Source organism: Xenopus laevis, chromosome 6L, assembly GCF_017654675.1.
Source record: "Xenopus laevis strain J_2021 chromosome 6L, Xenopus_laevis_v10.1, whole genome shotgun sequence".
In the NCBI taxonomy this organism is placed as follows: domain Eukaryota; kingdom Metazoa; phylum Chordata; class Amphibia; order Anura; family Pipidae; genus Xenopus; species Xenopus laevis.
This window is the reverse complement of record NC_054381.1, coordinates 101,901,991-101,921,243: the sequence shown is the minus strand read 5'-3', so window position 1 is coordinate 101,921,243 and position 19,253 is coordinate 101,901,991. Positions and strand designations below refer to the sequence as shown.

Sequence of the window (19,253 nt, the reverse complement as noted above, 5' to 3'; positions counted from 1 at the left end):
GAACTGCTGTAAGATGCCATAGACAGTCACTATTTATTGGAATAGTAGGGTAGGGGGCTGTTTGGGCTTCTGGGGACCTGTTATCCAGAATGCTTGGGACTTGGGGTCTTCTGGATCTGGATCTCTATACTATTTAGGTCTATAAAAATCATTTAAAAGAAACAAAAGATCCAATCGATTGGGGGTGCCAAATGTTAGGGCACCCCCCCAAGGATCTTAATGACTTACTTGATACCATTGGCAAATGCTCCTGTTAAGGGCCGGAACTAGGAGTAGGCAGAAGGGGCAGCTGCCTAGGGCGCAACGATTGAGGGGTGCTGGGCAGCTACCTCTTCTGCCTCCCCCTAGACTGGACACACCAACTATCCAGCTTGCGCGCTCCCCTACCAAACATGTACATGCGTGACTTCACTGTGATGCAACTCCACCGCGCATGCGCACGGGCAAGGAACAGGGGAAGGAGGGGGCGAGCTGGCTGGCTGGGTTGCCTAGGGTGCCCAGCCAGCCTGACCTGCCTCTGCTCCTGTTAGCAGAAAACTGCACCAGCTAAGGAACTAGTGAGTGAGCAATCCTCTTCCTCCCTTCTTCTCTGTTCTGAATCTAGTTGCTGAACTGGATGCGCAGTAGAGCCAAAAAATCCAACTTCTACTGCGCATGCACCCGTGAGCAAATTATTTGATCAAAATGAAGTCTATGGGAAATCGCTGTAAGAGAATTTGGAGGTTTCCATATTTGTTCTTGTTTTGGTATCTAAGCAGTGCTGTGTGTATGGCATGAGACAAGTAAATACCTTCTGATTCCAGAAGGCATCACTTTGCATATAATTGCTAGCTAAGGGCTTTTTGGCTCCTTTCAGCCCTTCTCACCCTAACCAGAATGTGTTACCCATATTTGTTCTTGAAATGCCAGAGCTTATTTTGAATCTGGACCTGAGTCCCATGGTATAACAATAGAAACAATAAGCCCAGTTTTGCTAGGGTAAGGAGTAAAGAGTGTCTGGCATGGGTTATGTCAAATACAAAACAGATTAACATGCTTAAAGCTTATGGACCTAGGAACTCCTATTTATACTGCAATCCATTTCTCAATGTTTATTTTTTATTTGTATTTACCAGCAAATCTTACTCTCTAGCCCCATATTATTTGTATTGAAAGACCTACTGAAGAAGTTAAGCAAGCAAAGTCAAATCCTGAGGCATCTATCTGAAATCAGCAGAGACTCTATGGGCAACATGAGCTCAGTTCTGGAAGGTAAGTGAAATGATCAGCATCCATTTTGGTTCTATACTACAATATCCCTGGTGTTTATAATAATACACAAGAAGATAGTACTCTAATGGGACAGACATAAAGGCAGCAAAAAAATACAGATAACTCTACATACAACCTCTAATCTTGAGCCATGATAAGGGTAGTCTTTATTTGGTAGGGTTACTTACTATTTTGCATTTAATTTAATGGTGGATAATATTAGCAGACAAAGGGTATAACCTGTAAAAAGATCCTATGTGGCCCATTTACTAAGGGTCAAACTGAATTTTCGAATTCAAAAACTTAGAATTTCTAAGTGATTTTTTGGGTACTTCGACCATCGATTAGGCCAAATTTGACTTCGCCTTCGATTCGAATTGAAAAACTTTGAATATTTGACCGTTCGAAAATCGAAGTACTGTCTCTTTAAAAAACTTCGACTTCAACACTTCGCCACCTTAAACCTGCCGAATTGCTATGTTAGCCTATGGGGACCTCCTAGAACCTATAGGCAACATTTTTATTTTATTTTTTGAAAATCGTTCGATCGATTGATTAAATCATTTGAATCGTTCGAATCTAAGGATTTAATTGATCGATCGAACGATTTTACTTCCATCGAATATTCCCATATTCGATCAAAAAAACTTCGACTTCGAATATCGAATATACTACAATTCGATGGTCGAATTTCGACTTTTTTTCACTTTGAAATTCGACCCTTAGTAAATGTGCCCCTCTGTGTGTCTATCATGAGCATATTTATAAAATGATCAGTCAACCATCCTAACATTGGGCCAGTTTAAAGGTGATTTCTACAGCATGCAATAATGTTTCAAAAGAAAGAAAAAGAAATGACAGACCCTGAATGTTACCCTTCATATAGCTCTTATCATCCATGGCATCTAACAGCTTTTATTTGATTAACAAAGGTGCAAAGGTAACAGAACTAGAAGCACTTGCATGTTTCTGTGTCAGTATTTAAAGTTTTAAATATTTGTGATTGTTTCCATATACTAACATTAGCCTTATCTTTCAATTATATGACTATGCAGATTTTCATTCATCCAAGTCATGGTATATCTAAGTCATTCTAAAACAACTGGACTTGCTGCTTAATCATTGAAGGCGTTTCAGTCTGTCAGCTCAGTAATGCAGGTGCAGATTCTGAATTGTTACAATTTTGCAACATTTAGTCGATACATTTCTCAGCAGCATCTGTGGAGTATTAGCAACTATTGTACTAATTCTAACAGCTGTCTGTAATGAAATGCAGGGATTCTGCTAAATGTATTAATTTATAAGGGCAAAGCCAGACATGACGTTTTTGTGGCATGTTTACATTGTGTTTTTAAAAAAGAACAGCCAGGCGTAAATACGCCACTGAAACCACATGCGTCCGTCAACATACGTTTTTCATGCGTTTTTCAGCACGTAGTATTCTTTTCCCAACATGCACTTCTCATTGTTCTCATTGAGAATTTGGAAGCCATATTTAAAATACGCTGCGTATTTACGTGGGAACGTGCAGATCCCATAGAGTCTATTGATCTGGTAGTTTCTTGATGTATTGGCATTTCTGCTAAAAAACACCAATACTGGCGTCCTGTGTCGGATTTCAGCTTGCAAGCGCCCTGTGTGAATTGCCATAGTGCGTTTTCCATTAGTTTCAGTGGTAGCGCAGATTTTGTGTATACGCTGTTCTTTTTTAAAGACCCAACGTAAAAAACGCCGCAAAAATGCCACGACTGGCCTTGCCCTAATTGTTTACAGAGTTGTCGACCCTCCCCCCAGAGCTGCTTTAGAAAGACAAAAGAAGGTGAAAAATTAATTTTACACGTCAATATTAGAAAATTGGTCACAAATAGAAAGTAATTGGAAAAATTCTTTATTCTATCTGAAAAAAGTGTTGGAAGGTGAACAACCCCTTTAATGCTGTATAGCAAAGAGCTCTGTCCCATCCCATGCAAGGAAGCCCTCTCAGGGGTACATTTCTGTTTAAAGATGTAATTTTGCTGATCATAGCCTGGGGCTAGTTCCTGATTCTTAGTAACTATTTTCTATCACAGGTTTTCCATGCACAGTTTCACAAGGACAGAAGCTGCTGATTCACTTTCTAAAAGGCCCTTTGTTCTTTTGGTCTCTCCTAAACTTCAATAGTTGCTAAATAAATAAAGAGTCGTGTGAAATAATTCAGAAACAAAAGCTGGCACTCCAAACTCACACGATAAGGTCTCAAAGAATAAGAGCGGGTGTATTTAGTCATCCATACCATGGAAAATCGAATGCCATCCAGGGTTTATGAATTAATAAACTGCCTATTTTTATTCACAGCAAATGAAACAAAAGAATAGACTCCTGAGTTCAGTTAAAAAAAAGCTCAACCAACATTTACCATTTACCATTTACCAGCCATTGTAGCCAGTGCAGTTAAAGGAAAACTATACCCCTAAAATTAATATTTAAGCAACATATGGTTTATATAAAATGAAGTGGCATATTAAAGAATCTTTCCAAACTGGAATATATATTTAAGTAAATATTACTCTTTTACATCTCTCACCTGACCAGAAATACTGCAGATCTAACTGTAACAGGAAGAAGTGTGGAAGCAAAAGACAGAACTCTGTTAATTGGCTCATGTGACCTAACTTGTATGGTTTGTTTGGTTTGTTTGTGTGCACTGTGGATCCTATGATCCCAGGGGGCGGCCCTGATTTTTTAAAATGGCAATTTTCTATTTAAGATTAAATGACACATACTACTAAAAAGTATATTATTATGAAAATTGTTTATTTACATGAAGCAGGGTTTTACACATGAGCTGTTTTATGCAATTTCTTTTTATAGGGACCTATATTGTTCGGGGAGGTATAGTTTTCCTTTAAAGGGATACTGTCATGGGAAAAAAAAATTTTTCAAAATGAATCAGTTAATAGTGCTGCTCCAGCAGAATTCTGCACCGGAATCCATTTCTCAAAAGAGCAAACTGATTTTTTTATATTGAATTTTGAAATCTGACATGGGGCTGGACATTTTGTCAATTTCCCAGCTGCCCCAAGTCATGTGACTTGTGCTCTGATAAACTTCAATCACTCTTTACTGCTGTACTGCAAGTTGGAGTGATATCACCCCCCTCCCTTTCCCCCCCCAGCAGCCAAACAAAAGAACAATGAGAAGGTAACCAGATAGCAGCTCCCTAACACAAGATAACAGCTGCCTGGTAGATCTAAGAACAACACTCAATAGTAAAAACCCATGTCCCACTGAGACACATTCAGTTACATTGAGAAGGAAAAACAGCAGCCTGCCAGAAAGCATTTCTCTCCTAAAGTGCAGGCACAAGTCACATGACCAGGGGCAGCTGGGAAATTGACAAAATGTCTAGCCCCATGTCAGATTTCAAAATTGAATATAAAAAAATCTGTTACAGGGCCCCCTGCAGCCACAGGGTGTGCTTCCTCTGAATGGCTTCACAACAGGATCACATTGAAACCCACCCTGATGTGAGAGCTGTAGATCCTGTAGATTTTCCTGTACAGTCTGAGGATCTACTGTGCATCAGCTGCTGCAATGTAGCAGTTATACACAGGAGCATAACTTCACCTCTTCAGGCACCCAAGCAAAAGCTCCTTGTTGTCCCCTCGACCATGCACAGGGATGACCAAATACGTGGATATGGATGTGGACAATATGGAGCAGGGGGATCGGTTTCTTACAATGCTCGCTCTCTCCGGGGCACACTGCAGCCATGGGTATGCTGCCCCTAATTTTATGCCACTGGATAAAGGGGAATATTTATAAAAGTGAATAGATAAGGTGTAAAGTAAAAATTTCAGAGAAAGGCTGCCAAATTCTAAAACCGTGCAAGGTTGAATGTACAAATTTTACACATAAAGTGAATCTCAGCCACCTTTTACATGTGCCGCTTTATAAATATGCAGTTTATTTGACACCATATTTTGTGCTTTTATTGGCATCAAATTATATTTGCATATTTATAAACATGCCCTTTATTACACAATTATACTTTGCTGCCTATTTAAACAAAAATAAAACAGAAGTGAAACAATATTTCTGCATGTTTTTCATTTAAGTTTGAAACAATTAAGAAAAAATTTAAAAATATTTCTTTGACAAGTTTATTGCTCTTTTTTCCAGTTATCCCTGGATTTAAATCCATGCCATGTTTGTTATCCTTGTGGATAAAATGCTGTACACCTGCACACACATACCATATATCTGCTGAAAGGATGATGAAGCAGTTGGATGCAAGCTTTGGCCAAGCTGTTAACAAGGAGTGCCCCGGGCATGCAGAAACAGGTAGGCATGTAGTGCTAATACTCTGAAAAATGTGCCCTTCTGAGTTTGGATATTAAAGGAACAGTTCAGTGTAACAATAAAAACTGGTTAAATAGATTGTGTGTGCTACATAAAAATGTTGATAATATAGTTATCCAAAAATGTAATCCATAAAGGCTGGAGCGAGCAGTTGTCTAACAGTACGGAACACAACTTCCTGCTTTTCAGCTCTCTAACTCTGAGTTAATCAGCGACTTGAAGGGGGTCACATGGGACATAATTGTTCAAGGAGTTTGGAACTGATCCTTAGCATTAAGCTTAGATTCAAAAGCAAACAGTTATGACCCATGTGACCCCCCTCAAGTTTTTGATTACTGCCAGGTAATCAGTGGAAACCAAAAGAGCTGCGAAGCTATTCTATTCTGGCTATTATGTTAGACATCCAGTCACTCCAGCCTTTATATATTACATTTTTGGCTAACTAACTATATTAGAAACATTTATTATTTTGCACAGCCTTTCTATTTACCCAGTTTTTATTTTTACACCGAACAATTCCTTTAATGCACGCTTTAATTTGGTCCATAAAGGAAATGAAGTAGAGTCGGGTGGTTACAAAATAAGTCTAAAATGTATTAACGAATTCATGCCCATTGCAAATGGGCCGTGTTTCTTGTTGGCTACAACTGCTGTAGCCAGGACACTCTGGATGGCAAACAAAGGGCTGTTCATTAAATTTACACCCACATTTCAGAGCGAGCAGCTAGTTCATCACACCCAATTGAATTTGAAAATATTGTCATAATCTGTCCTGGTGGTTTGCAATGAGCATTATGAACCAAGCAGGCACATTGTATCTCATGGTAATGGGAAAATAATCGGTTAGTGGTAAAATATACCATTGCATTTGATAATTTCTAACTGCCTGTTGTTACATTTTAACTGTTTTGTGTGTGATTAATGCAGTTCTCTGTAACATTTGTGTTGTTTTTGTAGTTTTCAGAATGCTGGTAACTCATATTCTTGACAAAGGAGAGGCTATTCTTTCTGCTAACCTATTTGCAGAAACCATTACGGTGTTCCAGTACTATGATTTCTTCAACAGCCTTAATATCAGTGAACTTAAGAATTATTTGATTCAGCTAGCTAAGGAAGGTAAATGCTTATTTATGATCAAGTATCAGTTTAAAATGTATAATTGGTAATTAAAACCTATGCGGCTTTGTGGCGTTTCATTCCACCTGTAGAGTGACCAACTAATAGCTGGTTGGTCCAAAGCATGTTGGATGTACTGTACAATCTGGGGCGTGATATACAGTACAATTATATGTACATTCCTAACTACTTTCAATAAGGAGTTTCAGTCTCTGTTTTAGTTAGGGGAATGTAGCAAACCTAAGCCCCATTGTTACATTTTCAAATAATAAGGTATGTACAGAACAAAAAAGAATGACATTTAGAACAGATAAAGAATTTACACAACTAAAAAAAACCTAAAACTCAACCATAATCATGTTGAGCGTAGCTCATGCTTTCATTATATACGAAGTGTTCTTGTAATGCTCGTCTCATTTCTCTCCCTCTCCTACTTAAGGTATATAATTCATCATCTTAAAAACTGCACTCACTGTTAGATTTAACTCTACATTAAGGGCAGGGACGTAACTAGATGTTATTGGGCCCCACAGCAAATTAATTTTAGGGCCCCCTCAAATATGCAGAGGTTGTCCTGTTTAACCAATACATATTAAAATGGTTTATTAATTAGGGCTTCACGAACCCTTATAAATCCTGGGCTCCCCTGCAGCCGCAGGGGCTGCTTCCTCTGTAATTATGCCCCTTATTAAAGGGCCCTTTTATTAAACCTCAAATTTATCTGGTCTAGGTTAATTTGAGTTTTTGGAACATCAATCGCACGATACGAATTGATGCTCGATTTTGTAGCAACATTTTGTCTCTGTTTTTTTTGGAAAAAAAATATTGATAAATAAGTTCAATTAATGGAAGGGACTTTGTTTTCATGAAAAACTGTGATTAATTAGAGTTTTAGTAAATAACACCCTTAATGGTCAGTGTTATAGTTTATTTTATAGCACTCATTTCATGCTTATGTTCATTCTTTTTGAAAATGACTGCAATATATTAAGCTTTATAAACAAAAATTCCATTAATAAATGAAGTAAAAACATTTAAATATCTTTTTGTAGCATCAGTGGTGCAGACATCTATAGATGCATCTTCACTCAAAGTGGAGGATTTATCTTCATTCAGTTCACCTCCTTTGCAGGAAATCCTAACAGCATTGACCTTGCTCCTTACTGAAAATGACAGTGATGTCGATAAAGCTTTGACCTTCCTCTCTTCTGCCGCATCCAAATCTGATCAGTTCAGAGAAAAGGTGGGTTCAAATTTATGAAATGTTATAAACAGAAGACATTTAACTTGCAGGCAGCTGCCTCAGTTACCTCAACCTTAGGTATTTTCAGTCATGATGTGATATATATAAATGTGCAATGTCACTGTAGAACTAGGGAAGAAACTGAAAACACCCTGTCAGGTATTGCTGGGAGTCGAGCCGGGGACCTTTGGGTTTCTGGCTCGATACCCTAACCATTTGGCCAGGTGAGCAGCCTGTAGGGTTACTCACTGTGTGTAACCTGGCCTCTGCAGTCCCAGCCCAGCTGCCGCCTGATTGGCCTCTCCAGCCCCAGCTCAGCTGCTGCCTATCTTAATCAACCAATCAGGGCTGCCTCTTCCCTATTTAAGGGCAGCTCTCAGACCACTCCTTGCCAGAGCATTGCATGGTTTTCTAGTACTGCGGCATCGCCCCTAACTAGGTTTCTAGCTCTTGCCCCTTCTCCCTTGTTAGTCTGCCTTGTCTTGTCCTGCTTACCTTTCCTATCTTGTACCTTTCTAGCCCCTACCTTGTACTCCTCTCTTGCTATCCAGCTTCCAGCTCTCTAGCTATCCTGCTCCAGTCTCCCTCTCTTGCTATCCTGCTCCAGTCTCCCTCTCTTGCTATCCTGCTCCAGTCTCCCTCTCTTGCTATCCTGCTCCAGTCTCCCTCTCTTGCTATCCTGCTCCAGTCTCCCTCTCTTGCTATCCTGCTCCAGTCTCCCTCTCTTGCTATCCTGCTCCAGTCTCCCTCTCTTGCTATCCTGCTCCAGTCTCCCTCTCTTGCTATCCTGCTCCAGTCTCCCTCTCTTGCTATCCTGCTCCAGTCTCCCTCTCTTGCTATCCTGCTCCAGTCTCCCTCTCTTGCTATCCTGCTCCAGTCTCCCTCTCTTGCTATCCTGCTCCAGTCTCCCTCTCTTGCTATCCTGCTCCAGTCTCCCTCTCTTGCTATCCTGCTCCAGTCTCCCTCTCTTGCTATCCTGCTCCAGTCTCCCTCTCTGCTATCCTGCTCCAGTCTCCCTCTCTTGCTATCCTGCTCCAGTCTCCCTCTCTTGCTATCCTGCTCCAGTCTCCCTCTCTTGCTATCCTGCTCCAGTCTCCCTCTCTTGCTATCCTGCTCCAGTCTCCCTCTCTTGCTATCCTGCTCCAGTCTCCCTCTCTTGCTATCCTGCTCCAGTCTCCCTCTCTTGCTATCCTGCTCCAGTCTCCCTCTCTTGCTATCCTGCTCCAGTCTCCCTCTCTTGCTATCCTGCTCCAGTCTCCCTCTCTTGCTATCCTGCTCCAGTCTCCCTCTCTTGCTATCCTGCTCCAGTCTCCCTCTCTTGCTATCCTGCTCCAGTCTCCCTCTCTTGCTATCCTGCTCCAGTCTCCCTCTCTTGCTATCCTGCTCCAGTCTCCCTCTCTTGCTATCCTGCTCCAGTCTCCCTCTCTTGCTATCCTGCTCCAGTCTCCCTCTCTTGCTATCCTGCTCCAGTCTCCCTCTCTTGCTATCCTGCTCCAGTCTGATCTACGCCCGCACCGTCCTGTCCCATCCAGTCCTTTCCTGTTGAGTCGTCGCCCTCTTCTTCCTGTCTTGTCCAGTCCTGATCGTCGTCCTCATCTACCTGTTCCTGCTTCCCTTCTAGTTTCCCCTTGGCACATACAGCCCCTGCCTCAAGGACTCGCCCTTTCCCTTCAGACTCTACAGCGCCCCCTACCTAATCTTTGACAGAATGCTCTGGCCAAAAGAGTCTGCAAGGGCTGTTCCTGTGCCTTCTGACCGGATTCCCAAAAAGACTGAATATTCTATTTTGACCCGCAGATACTGTGATGGCTCCCCAAGTAAAATTCCTATCTTTCTAGAGGAAGTCCTGCTCCTTTCAGAGAAAAAACACTTTCTAAGTGCTCCTCCAGTCGAGCAAGTTTCGGAAATCATTTTCTTCCTGCTAGAAGGTGAAGCTCGTTACTGGGGCCGAGAATTTACTGTGCAGTAAATCCCTATAATCTACGATACTGCTCAGTTTCTGTTGGCATTCCTAGATAAATTTGCCTCAGTTCCAGGGCCGGCTATCCCTCCGCAGTCTGCTCCAGTTCCAGGGCCGGCTATCCCTCCGCAGTCTGCTCCAGTTCCAGGGCCGGCTATCCCTCCGCAGTCTGCTCCAGTTCCAGGGCCGGCTATCCCTCTGCAGTCTGCTTCGGTTCCCGGGGCCTGCCCACCCCTCAGCAACTGCTTCCCCTGCAGCCGGCTGCCACAGCCGGATGGTGCAGCCTCGGCTGCCCACAGCTCCAGAGGGGCCTACCCAGCAGCATCGGCTGGCCACAGCTCCAGAGGGGCCTACCCAGCAGCATCGGCTGGCCACAGCTCCAGAGGGGCCTACCCAGCAGCATCGGCTGGCCACAGCTCCAGAGGGGCCTACCCAGCAGCATCGGCTGGCCACAGCTCCAGAGGGGCCTACCCAGCAGCATCGGCTGGCCACAGCTCCAGAGGGGCCTACCCAGCAGCATCGGCTGGCCACAGCTCCAGAGGGGCCTACCCAGCAGCATCGGCTGGCCACAGCTCCAGAGGGGCCTACCCAGCAGCATCGGCTGGCCACAGCTCCAGAGGGGCCTACCCAGCAGCATCGGCTGGCCACAGCTCCAGAGGGGCCTACCCAGCAGCATCGGCTGGCCACAGCTCCAGAGGGGCCTACCCAGCAGCATCGGCTGGCCACAGCTCCAGAGGGGCCTACCCAGCAGCATCGGCTGGCCACAGCTCCAGAGGGGCCTACCCAGCAGCATCGGCTGGCCACAGCTCCAGAGGGGCCTACCCAGCAGCATCGGCTGGCCACAGCTCCAGAGGGGCCTACCCAGCAGCATCGGCTGGCCACAGCTCCAGAGGGGCCTACCCAGCAGCATCGGCTGGCCACAGCTCCAGAGGGCCTACCCAGCAGCATCGGCTGGCCACAGCTCCAGAGGGGCCTACCCAGCAGCATCGGCTGGCCACAGCTCCAGAGGGGCCTACCCAGCAGCATCGGCTGGCCACAGCTCCAGAGGGGCCTACCCAGCAGCATCGGCTGCCTACAGTTCCAGTGGGGCCTTCCCTGCAACCGCCATTGCCTTCAGCTCTAGAGCCGGTTCCCCAGCAGCCTCCGCTGCCCATGGCTTCAGCTAGGCTTCCCCGGCGACTGGCTCCCCACTGGCTGCCTCCTGCACTTGTGCCGGCTCAACAGCAGCTGCCTCCTGTACCATGCCTTGTCCTGTGCCCCCAGAAGTGGGGCTTCTGCCTGATCCTGTGCCCCCAGAAGTGGGGCTTCTGCCTGATCCTGTGCCCCAGAAGTGGGGCTTCTGCCTGATCCTGTGCCCCCAGAAGTGGGGCTTCTGCCTGATCCTGTGCCCCCAGAAGTGGGGCTTCTGCCTGATCCTGTGCCCCCAGAAGTGGGGCTTCTGCCTGATCCTGTGCCCCCAGAAGTGGGGCTTCTGCCTGATCCTGTGCCCCCAGAAGTGGGGCTTCTGCCTGATCCTGTGCCCCCAGAAGTGGGGCTTCTGCCTGATCCTGTGCCCCCAGAAGTGGGGCTTCTGCCTGATCCTGTGCCCCCAGAAGTGGGGCTTCTGCCTGTTCCTGTGCTCCCAGAAGTGGGGCTTCTGCCTGTTCCTGTGCTCCCAGAAGTGGGGCTTCTGCCTGATCCTGTGCTCCCAGAAGTGGGGCTTCTGCCTGATCCTGTGCCCCGAGATGGGGGGCTTCTGCCTTGTCCTGTGCCCTCAGAGGTGGGGCTTCTGCAGTGTCTTAACACAGTGACTGTACCAACCCTTAAAATAACATTCAAAACCCAGGCACTCATGTGGTGGGCACCCGCCAGGGTGGCTCTTCTGAGTCCCAGAGCACCCGCCAGGGTGGCTCTTCTGAGTCCCAGAGCACCCGCCAGGGTGGCTCAACCGAGTATCAGAGCACCCGCCAGGGTGGCTCTACCGAGTATCAGAGCACCCGCCAGGGTGGCTCTTCCGAGTCCCAGAGCACCCACCAGGGTGGCTCTACCAAGTATCAGAGCACCCGTGAGGGTGGCTCCTCCAGGTCCCAGAGCACCCGCCAGGGTGGCTCTACCTAGTATCAGAGCACCCGTGAGGGTGGTTCTACCAAGTATCAGAGCACCCGCGAGGGTGGCTCTTCCAGGTCCCAGAGCACCCGCCAGGGTGGCTCTTCCGAGTCCCAGGGCACCCGCCAGGGTGGCTCTTCCGAGTCCCAGGGCACCCGCCAGGGTGGCTCTTCCGAGTCCCAGGGCACCCGCCAGGGTGGCTCTTCCGAGTCCCAGGGCACCCGCCAGGGTGGCTCTGCCGAGTCCCAGGGCACCCGCCAGGGTGGCTCTGCCGAGCATCAGGGCACCCGCCAGGGTGGCTCTGCCAAGTTCCAGGGTGGCTAATACAATAGCATTACCTTCTAGTTGGGCACCCATGTGGTTAGTTCTGCCCATAGCATTGCCAGTTCCCCAGGTGCACGAAAATGTTGGTCACTGTGGCGCCTGGGAGTCGCCTTGTGAGGGGGGGGATACTGTCAGGTATTGCTGGGAGTCGAGCCGGGGACCTTTGGGTTTCTGGCTCGATACCCTAACCATTTGGCCAGGTGAGCAGCCTGTAGGGTTACTCACTGTGTGTAACCTGGCCTCTGCAGTCCCAGCCCAGCTGCCGCCTGATTGGCCTCTCCAGCCCCAGCTCAGCTGCTGCCTATCTTAATCAACCAATCAGGGCTGCCTCTTCCCTATTTAAGGGCAGCTCTCAGACCACTCCTTGCCAGAGCATTGCATGGTTTTCTAGTACTGCGGCATCGCCCCTAACTAGGTTTCTAGCTCTTGCCCCTTCTCCCTTGTTAGTCTGCCTTGTCTTGTCCTGCTTACCTTTCCTATCTTGTACCTTTCTAGCCCCTACCTTGTACTCCTCTCTTGCTATCCAGCTTCCAGCTCTCTAGCTATCCTGCTTCCAGTCCCTTCTTGCTATCCTGCTCCAGTCTCCCTCTCTTGCTATCCTGCTCCAGTCTCCCTCTCTTGCTATCCTGCTCCAGTCTCCCTCTCTTGCTATCCTGCTCCAGTCTCCCTCTCTTGCTATCCTGCTCCAGTCTCCCTCTCTTGCTATCCTGCTCCAGTCTCCCTCTCTTGCTATCCTGCTCCAGTCTCCCTCTCTTGCTATCCTGCTCCAGTCTCCCTCTCTTGCTATCCTGCTCCAGTCTCCCTCTCTTGCTATCCTGCTCCAGTCTCCCTCTCTTGCTATCCTGCTCCAGTCTCCCTCTCTTGCTATCCTGCTCCAGTCTCCCTCTCTTGCTATCCTGCTCCAGTCTCCCTCTCTTGCTATCTTGCTCCAGTCTCCCTCTGCACTCTATCCCCCAGTTTGATCTACGCCCGCACCGTCCTGTCCCATCCAAGCCGTTCCACTCCTGCCACGTCCAGTCCTTTCCTGTTGAGTCGTCGCCCTCTTCTTCCTGTCTTGTCCAGTCCTGATCGTCGTCCTATCCGTCCTGTTCCAGTCTGACTCTTCGCCCTCATCTACCTGTTCCTGCTTCCCTTCTAGTTTCCCCTTGGCACATACAGCCCCTGCCTCAAGGACTCGCCCTTTCCCTTCAGACTCTACAGCGCCCCCTACCTAATCTTTGACACACCCACTGTATAATGCTGAACCGAAACGACCTTCTCACTTCTCATAGATATCATGGCTACTTAGGAAGTGGGGACCAATAGCATCTGTTACATATTCCACTATTGCATGATACAGTAGAAGTCTACTTTGTACAGCTATGGGATCCTTTATTTGGAAATCCATTATTCAGAAAGCTCTGACTTATGGGAAGGCCATTTCCCACAGACTCATTTTCAATAAAATAATTGAAATTTGTAAAACTGATTTTCTGTTTCTCTGTACCTTGTACTTGATACCAACTAAGATATAACAAATCCTTATTGTAGGCAAAACAATTCTATTGGGTTGAAGTAAAATCGTTCTAATCGAACGATTCGAAGGATTTCAGCAATCGATTGAACGATTTTTCTTCGACTTCAAAAAAACACTCTAGAAAGTCCCCATAGGCTAACATAGCACTTCGGCAGGTTTAATTTTGCGAAGTATTGAAGTCGAAGTTTTTATAAAGAGACAGTACTTCGATGATCGAATGGTCGAATATTCGAACTATTTTACTTCAAATCTAATTCGAAGTCGTAGTATCCTATTCGATGGTCGAAGTATCCAAAAAAGTTACTTTGAATTTCAATTTTTTTTACTTCGAAAATTCCCTCGAATTCACTTCGACCCTTGATAAATCTGCCCCTAAATATTTGAAGATAAAAAGTACAGGAAGATCTCTTATCTGGAAAACCCTAGGTCCCAAGCATTCTGGATAACAGATCCTATACCTGTACTTAACAACTGTATAATTGGTAACGTCACAGAAAATAGGAGGTAGCAGTCAGATGGGTAATTTTTTAGAATGCGTGGCCTCTCCCATGGATACAAACCACACCTAAAAAGCATTCTTTAGTCCTAAAGCTAATTTAGCATGTTTGCTTTTCATAATGCCACCTAAATCAGAACTGTAGAAACAACATATAGTCAGAGCATTCATATTTTTCTCATAAATTATCAATTTCATATTTTTGTGAAAAATATATGTAACCATTATGATATGACAATTGAAAAGCAGGTGTAGTGTGTGTGAATGCTCATCAGAATTTACAAAATCTTGAATTATGGTGACAAGTAATGCACTGACACTTAAATATAAATATACCTTTTTTTGCTTTTCCAGGCTCTTTTATATTACTGCAAGGCACTCACTCATTCTAAAGTTCCTCTGCAAAAAGCAGCATGCCTGGCTCTCCGTTGCCTTCAGGTCAGTATTATTGAGTCAAATAATAATAATAATACTATAAGTATCTTGACATGACGGACTGCTTTGCTAAAAAGGCAATATTTCCACATTTTAAGCAAAGAGAAGCAACTCAAGAAAACTGAACAGCCAACATCTAGAACATTAAAAGCAATAATGCTCAAACGAACATTTTATTTTTTGTATTTATGCGTATGGCAACCTTGTAAAACTGTCAGTTCTGTGTAAATGTTTCCATACATTTTGCTCAAAGTATTTATTACTGTTTGTGGACTGCCAGAGAGGAGAATGACATATTGAATTTGACAGAAGAGGAAAAGGACTAAAGTCATAATTTCAGATGTCTTGACAGTTAAGCAAGCAATGCAGTAAAGCAGTGGGAAAAACAAACAGAAACCTAGTTTTTATAGCAAGAGGAGCTATTAGTTACTAAAAGAGGGTATTTATACAGTCAATTTATAGGGCAGTGGTGAGAGATGACTTAGTTGGTCAGTTAGAGGTGTGATCTACAGAAAGACATTACTAAACTGGCTGAAGATGGACAGTACAGTGTTCTAAGAAATAACTAAAAGTTTGGTTTAAAACCTGTAATCAATTTATTGAGAGAGGTTAACCAAATAAATAAAACAAAAATGTAATAACATGTAGGACAGGATCATGGAGAGTACAAAATAACATATACTGATGCTAAAAAGACAAGGAAGAGAAGAAAAGTTTAGAGGGCTCATTTATATGAGTGAGAGGCAGCACTGGACACACAAACGCCCAGACAAAGAGCATTTCCAAAGGTGCTTGCATCTATTTGCACTCATTTAAACCTGTTTCCAGCACTAATTTGCCGATTGTTCCTGCATTAATTCATATGGCACTCTATAAAAGATTTGGGGAGCACAGGCATAAATGAACCCTGGAATAACCACTTGACTTTAAGAAGAAAGTGTTTCCAATGCCACTTTTGTATTTTGTGCCCACAGGCACTCCCGATTAGCACCATCTGAATTCAGCACAAATATTATCAATTTCATATGCACTACCACATTTTCATTGTAGCCACTGCAACTTGTGCCTGAGCTTTAAAGTCCTGCAAGTTTTGTGCACTCATTCATGATAGTGCTACACATAATTTTTTCTGTAAGCACAACGGCATTGTAACTTTGGGTGAAATATTGCATTGAGGATATAAATATGGAGGATAACACCTTTTTTGCATGATCTTTGTGCCTGTTACATAGTAAAGCTTTTCACCACTATGTATAAAACAAAGTTTAAAAAATTGAGTAGCTAATATATAAAACACATGGCAATGTTATCTTTATGATTGATATAAATTAGTGCTAATGTCAATAAATTAAATATGATGGGGTTATTTCTGTATCACAATAAATATTCTGAGAAATATGAATGTAATGGCAAATAAAAACAGCAATCAGAATATAAGCAAGGTGTTTGTATAAAGTCACATACATTGCTTTAGGCAAGTTCCCCTATGTAGGATTACAATGGAACTGAAAGAATGGAATAAAGATCGTGGGAAACCAGCCTTGAGGTGTTGGATGTGAATTTCTGAAATTGTTCAAAGGTGCAGCTGTTTCTCATTATACATATTGCCTAGCAACAAACAGGGAAACCACTTAAAGTTCCCACAATACAGAAAATGTCACAAGACTGATAAAAAATATAACTTGTCCCTGAGTCACCTGCACCTAGAGGCTGTTGTCATTCTTTATATTCTCTGGAGACTACAATTAAACAGCTTGTCTTCAAATCGATCTATATATGATTATCTGGTGTGTTCTGAACTTTCATTTACTAAACGACCACATGGATACTTTCAAATGGGGTTTACAGTATTAGTCACGGGCCGAAACGAATATCTTCATGAACAAAGAGTAAATGATTGCTTTATAGTTTGTGAGTTTTAGGGGGTTATTTATCCAAGGTCGCGTTGTGTTCTCCACGAAAAATTTGATTTTTCGAGGATATTTTTTGGTCAAAAATCGATTTTCAGGTTAATACGTTTTTTTAAAAAAAAAAACGTACATTTTTCGAGATTTATTATACACTGGCCCTGGAAATAGCTTGAATCCTAAAATACACCATCCACTACTATACTCAATGTAGGAGTCAATGGCAGAAGTCCCTCGAACCATTTGAAGATGTTAATAGCCTTCATGATGTTCGGGTTTTTTTCGAGCGATTTTAGTTTTTTCTCGCTGAAAACTTGATCAATTTGGGTTTTCAGGTTGTTAATCCTGATTTCGCTGATTTAAGTTTTTTCCATTCAATGTTTTCTTATATTAGAAACCATACGAGTTATGAGTTCATTCAAGGTCTAATGTAGGTCTTATGTATTTTATACACACACACACACACACACACACACACACACACACACACACGCATATTTATCGAGGGTTGAAGTGAATTTGAGGGAATTTTCGAACGCAGGATACCCAAATTCGCTGAAAAAACTTTGAATTCGATATTCAAAATCAAAGTATTTTAATTCGATGGTCGAATTTCAAAGTATTTTTATCTTCGAAATTCGACCCTTGATAAATCGGCCCCTATATATAAGCTGACAGTCACCCTGCATAATGATCCAAGCACACTTTTGAATAGCAAAAATGTCATTGGAACAAATAGTCAATGCCTAGAAGATTCAAATTGTTTTGCATGGCAGAAAAAATGAAAAAGGTTCACAAATACTTCATTTATTTAATTAAACTTGGTACTTTTAAATAAAATATGTAAAGATGGTAATTTTAGGAGGAGAACAGGGATTCAATTTCACCTACTTTTGACACCCTCTAGCCAAGGCGTGTCTTCCAGTAATCAGCTGTATGCTTTCATAGCTTTATAGCCATTTGTGTTTAGTTGGCACAACTTACACACATTTAAAAGCTCATGCCATTTTCAGTTAACGTTTTCAATTTTTCCTGGTTGCCAAATCAAAGGCTCCAATTTTGTTTGGTGTTTATTCCATGGATCCGTTTTTCTTTTGTTTGCAGCTTTTACAGACCAGGTGGGGATGGCTTGTATCCACAAGTTACATAAAATTATCTGCAAACTGTTGCTGTATTTTGTTAGCACAATGAAATCCATCCTTTGGGTTTAACAGTCTATCAGCCCTGTTAGTTTTGGACACGTTTTTCAACTCTCTAATATCTATCGCTAATAGAGTTAAGTGTTATTAGTATTTGCATGGTTTTAACAATAATTTAGGACAACAGAAACATCATATTCCGTTCTTGTCTGATTATAGAGGTACTGTATATTAATTAAGCGCTGCTGTATGGCAGTTGTTTGACTTATATCACACAATGTAGTGGAATTGGATTTAAAGTAGAACCCCGATTATATGTCCCCAAACTTTACTTTTTCCTCTGATTGACACCGTTTTCTCATGGTCCCATTCAGGCAACCTGCATTTTTTTTCCAGGATTTAACACTTTCATGGAATTTATGCCTTGACGCAGTCCCCTGGGAAATGTAAAACTGAGGTTCTACTGTATTTAAAGGACCAGTAACATCAAAAAACAACATTTTACAACATTTGTTAGTATACCACGAAAAAGAACACCAAGACAAATTAAAATCGCACAGCCTTTATTAAGAAATAACTTAACGAAACTCCACTTGTGCTCCTCTCCACAAAGGCGATCCGGCGATCCATCGTGCAGTGCTCGATTTCTCCTCCCTGCCTTCCTTATAGGTGATAGACAGAGAGGAGAAATCATTCGATAAATGAAGAGGAGCGAAGCGGAGTTTCGGTAAGTTATTTCTTAATAAAGGCTGTGCGATTTTAAAGTTTAATTAGTCTTGGTGCTTTTTTTCGTTGTTACTGGTCCTTTAATGAAATTATCCGATTGATTTAATATGAGATGTAAATATACACATCACAAATTCCCCATTATAATTGAAATATTATAATGCTAAGAAATCAGTCATGTTAAGACTAAACTTATCTTCCCTGAAGTCCAGCATATGCATTTTAAAATATGAGTATATTTATCAAATAGTGATAAAACAATTCAATACATTTTATCTATAATATTAACTGTTAAACTTAATTCATGTATTCAATTTCTTTTTTTCTTTTTGCCTTTTAGGCTACAGAAAGCATTAAAATGCTTGTTACTTTATGCCATTCAGATGATAAAGAGATTAGGAAAGTTGCCTCAGAAACATTACTATCTCTAGGTAAGTTCACGGAAACGTTTTAGAAAGATTAAGATAGATCAGATATTCATAAATTTATGCATTATGGGGGCAGATTTATTAAATAATGGTATGGGAGCTGTTATCCAGAATGCTCGGGACCTGGGTGTTCTGGATAACGGATCATTCTGTAATTTGGATCTTAATACCTTAAATCTACTAGAAAATCATATAAACATTAAATAAACCCAATAGGCAGGTTTTGCTTCCAGTAGGGACAAATCTTAGTTTAGATTAAGTAGAAGGTACAGTTTTATTATCACAG

At 43.1% G+C, this 19,253-nt stretch overlaps 1 protein-coding gene and 1 long non-coding RNA gene across 5 annotated transcripts in view; one reads left to right on the top strand and one right to left on the bottom strand.

Moving 5' to 3' along the window:
* Positions 1 to 19,253, bottom strand: part of LOC108719157 — a 93,859-nt gene that overhangs the window by 71,710 nt on the left and 2,896 nt on the right. The gene's annotated exons all lie outside the window — the stretch shown is intronic.
* ripor2.L (RHO family interacting cell polarization regulator 2 L homeolog) overlaps positions 1 to 19,253 on the top strand; it is a 120,295-nt gene that overhangs the window by 99,648 nt on the left and 1,394 nt on the right. For all 3 annotated transcript variants that reach the window (XM_041566337.1, XM_041566336.1, XM_018267830.2), the window contains 6 exons: positions 1,116 to 1,251; positions 5,413 to 5,574; positions 6,550 to 6,708; positions 7,761 to 7,951; positions 14,687 to 14,770; positions 18,880 to 18,970. In XM_041566337.1, coding sequence (XP_041422271.1) covers positions 1,116 to 1,251; positions 5,413 to 5,574; positions 6,550 to 6,708; positions 7,761 to 7,951; positions 14,687 to 14,770; positions 18,880 to 18,970 — 823 coding nt within the window. The remainder of the gene's footprint in view (positions 1 to 1,115; positions 1,252 to 5,412; positions 5,575 to 6,549; positions 6,709 to 7,760; positions 7,952 to 14,686; positions 14,771 to 18,879; positions 18,971 to 19,253) is intronic.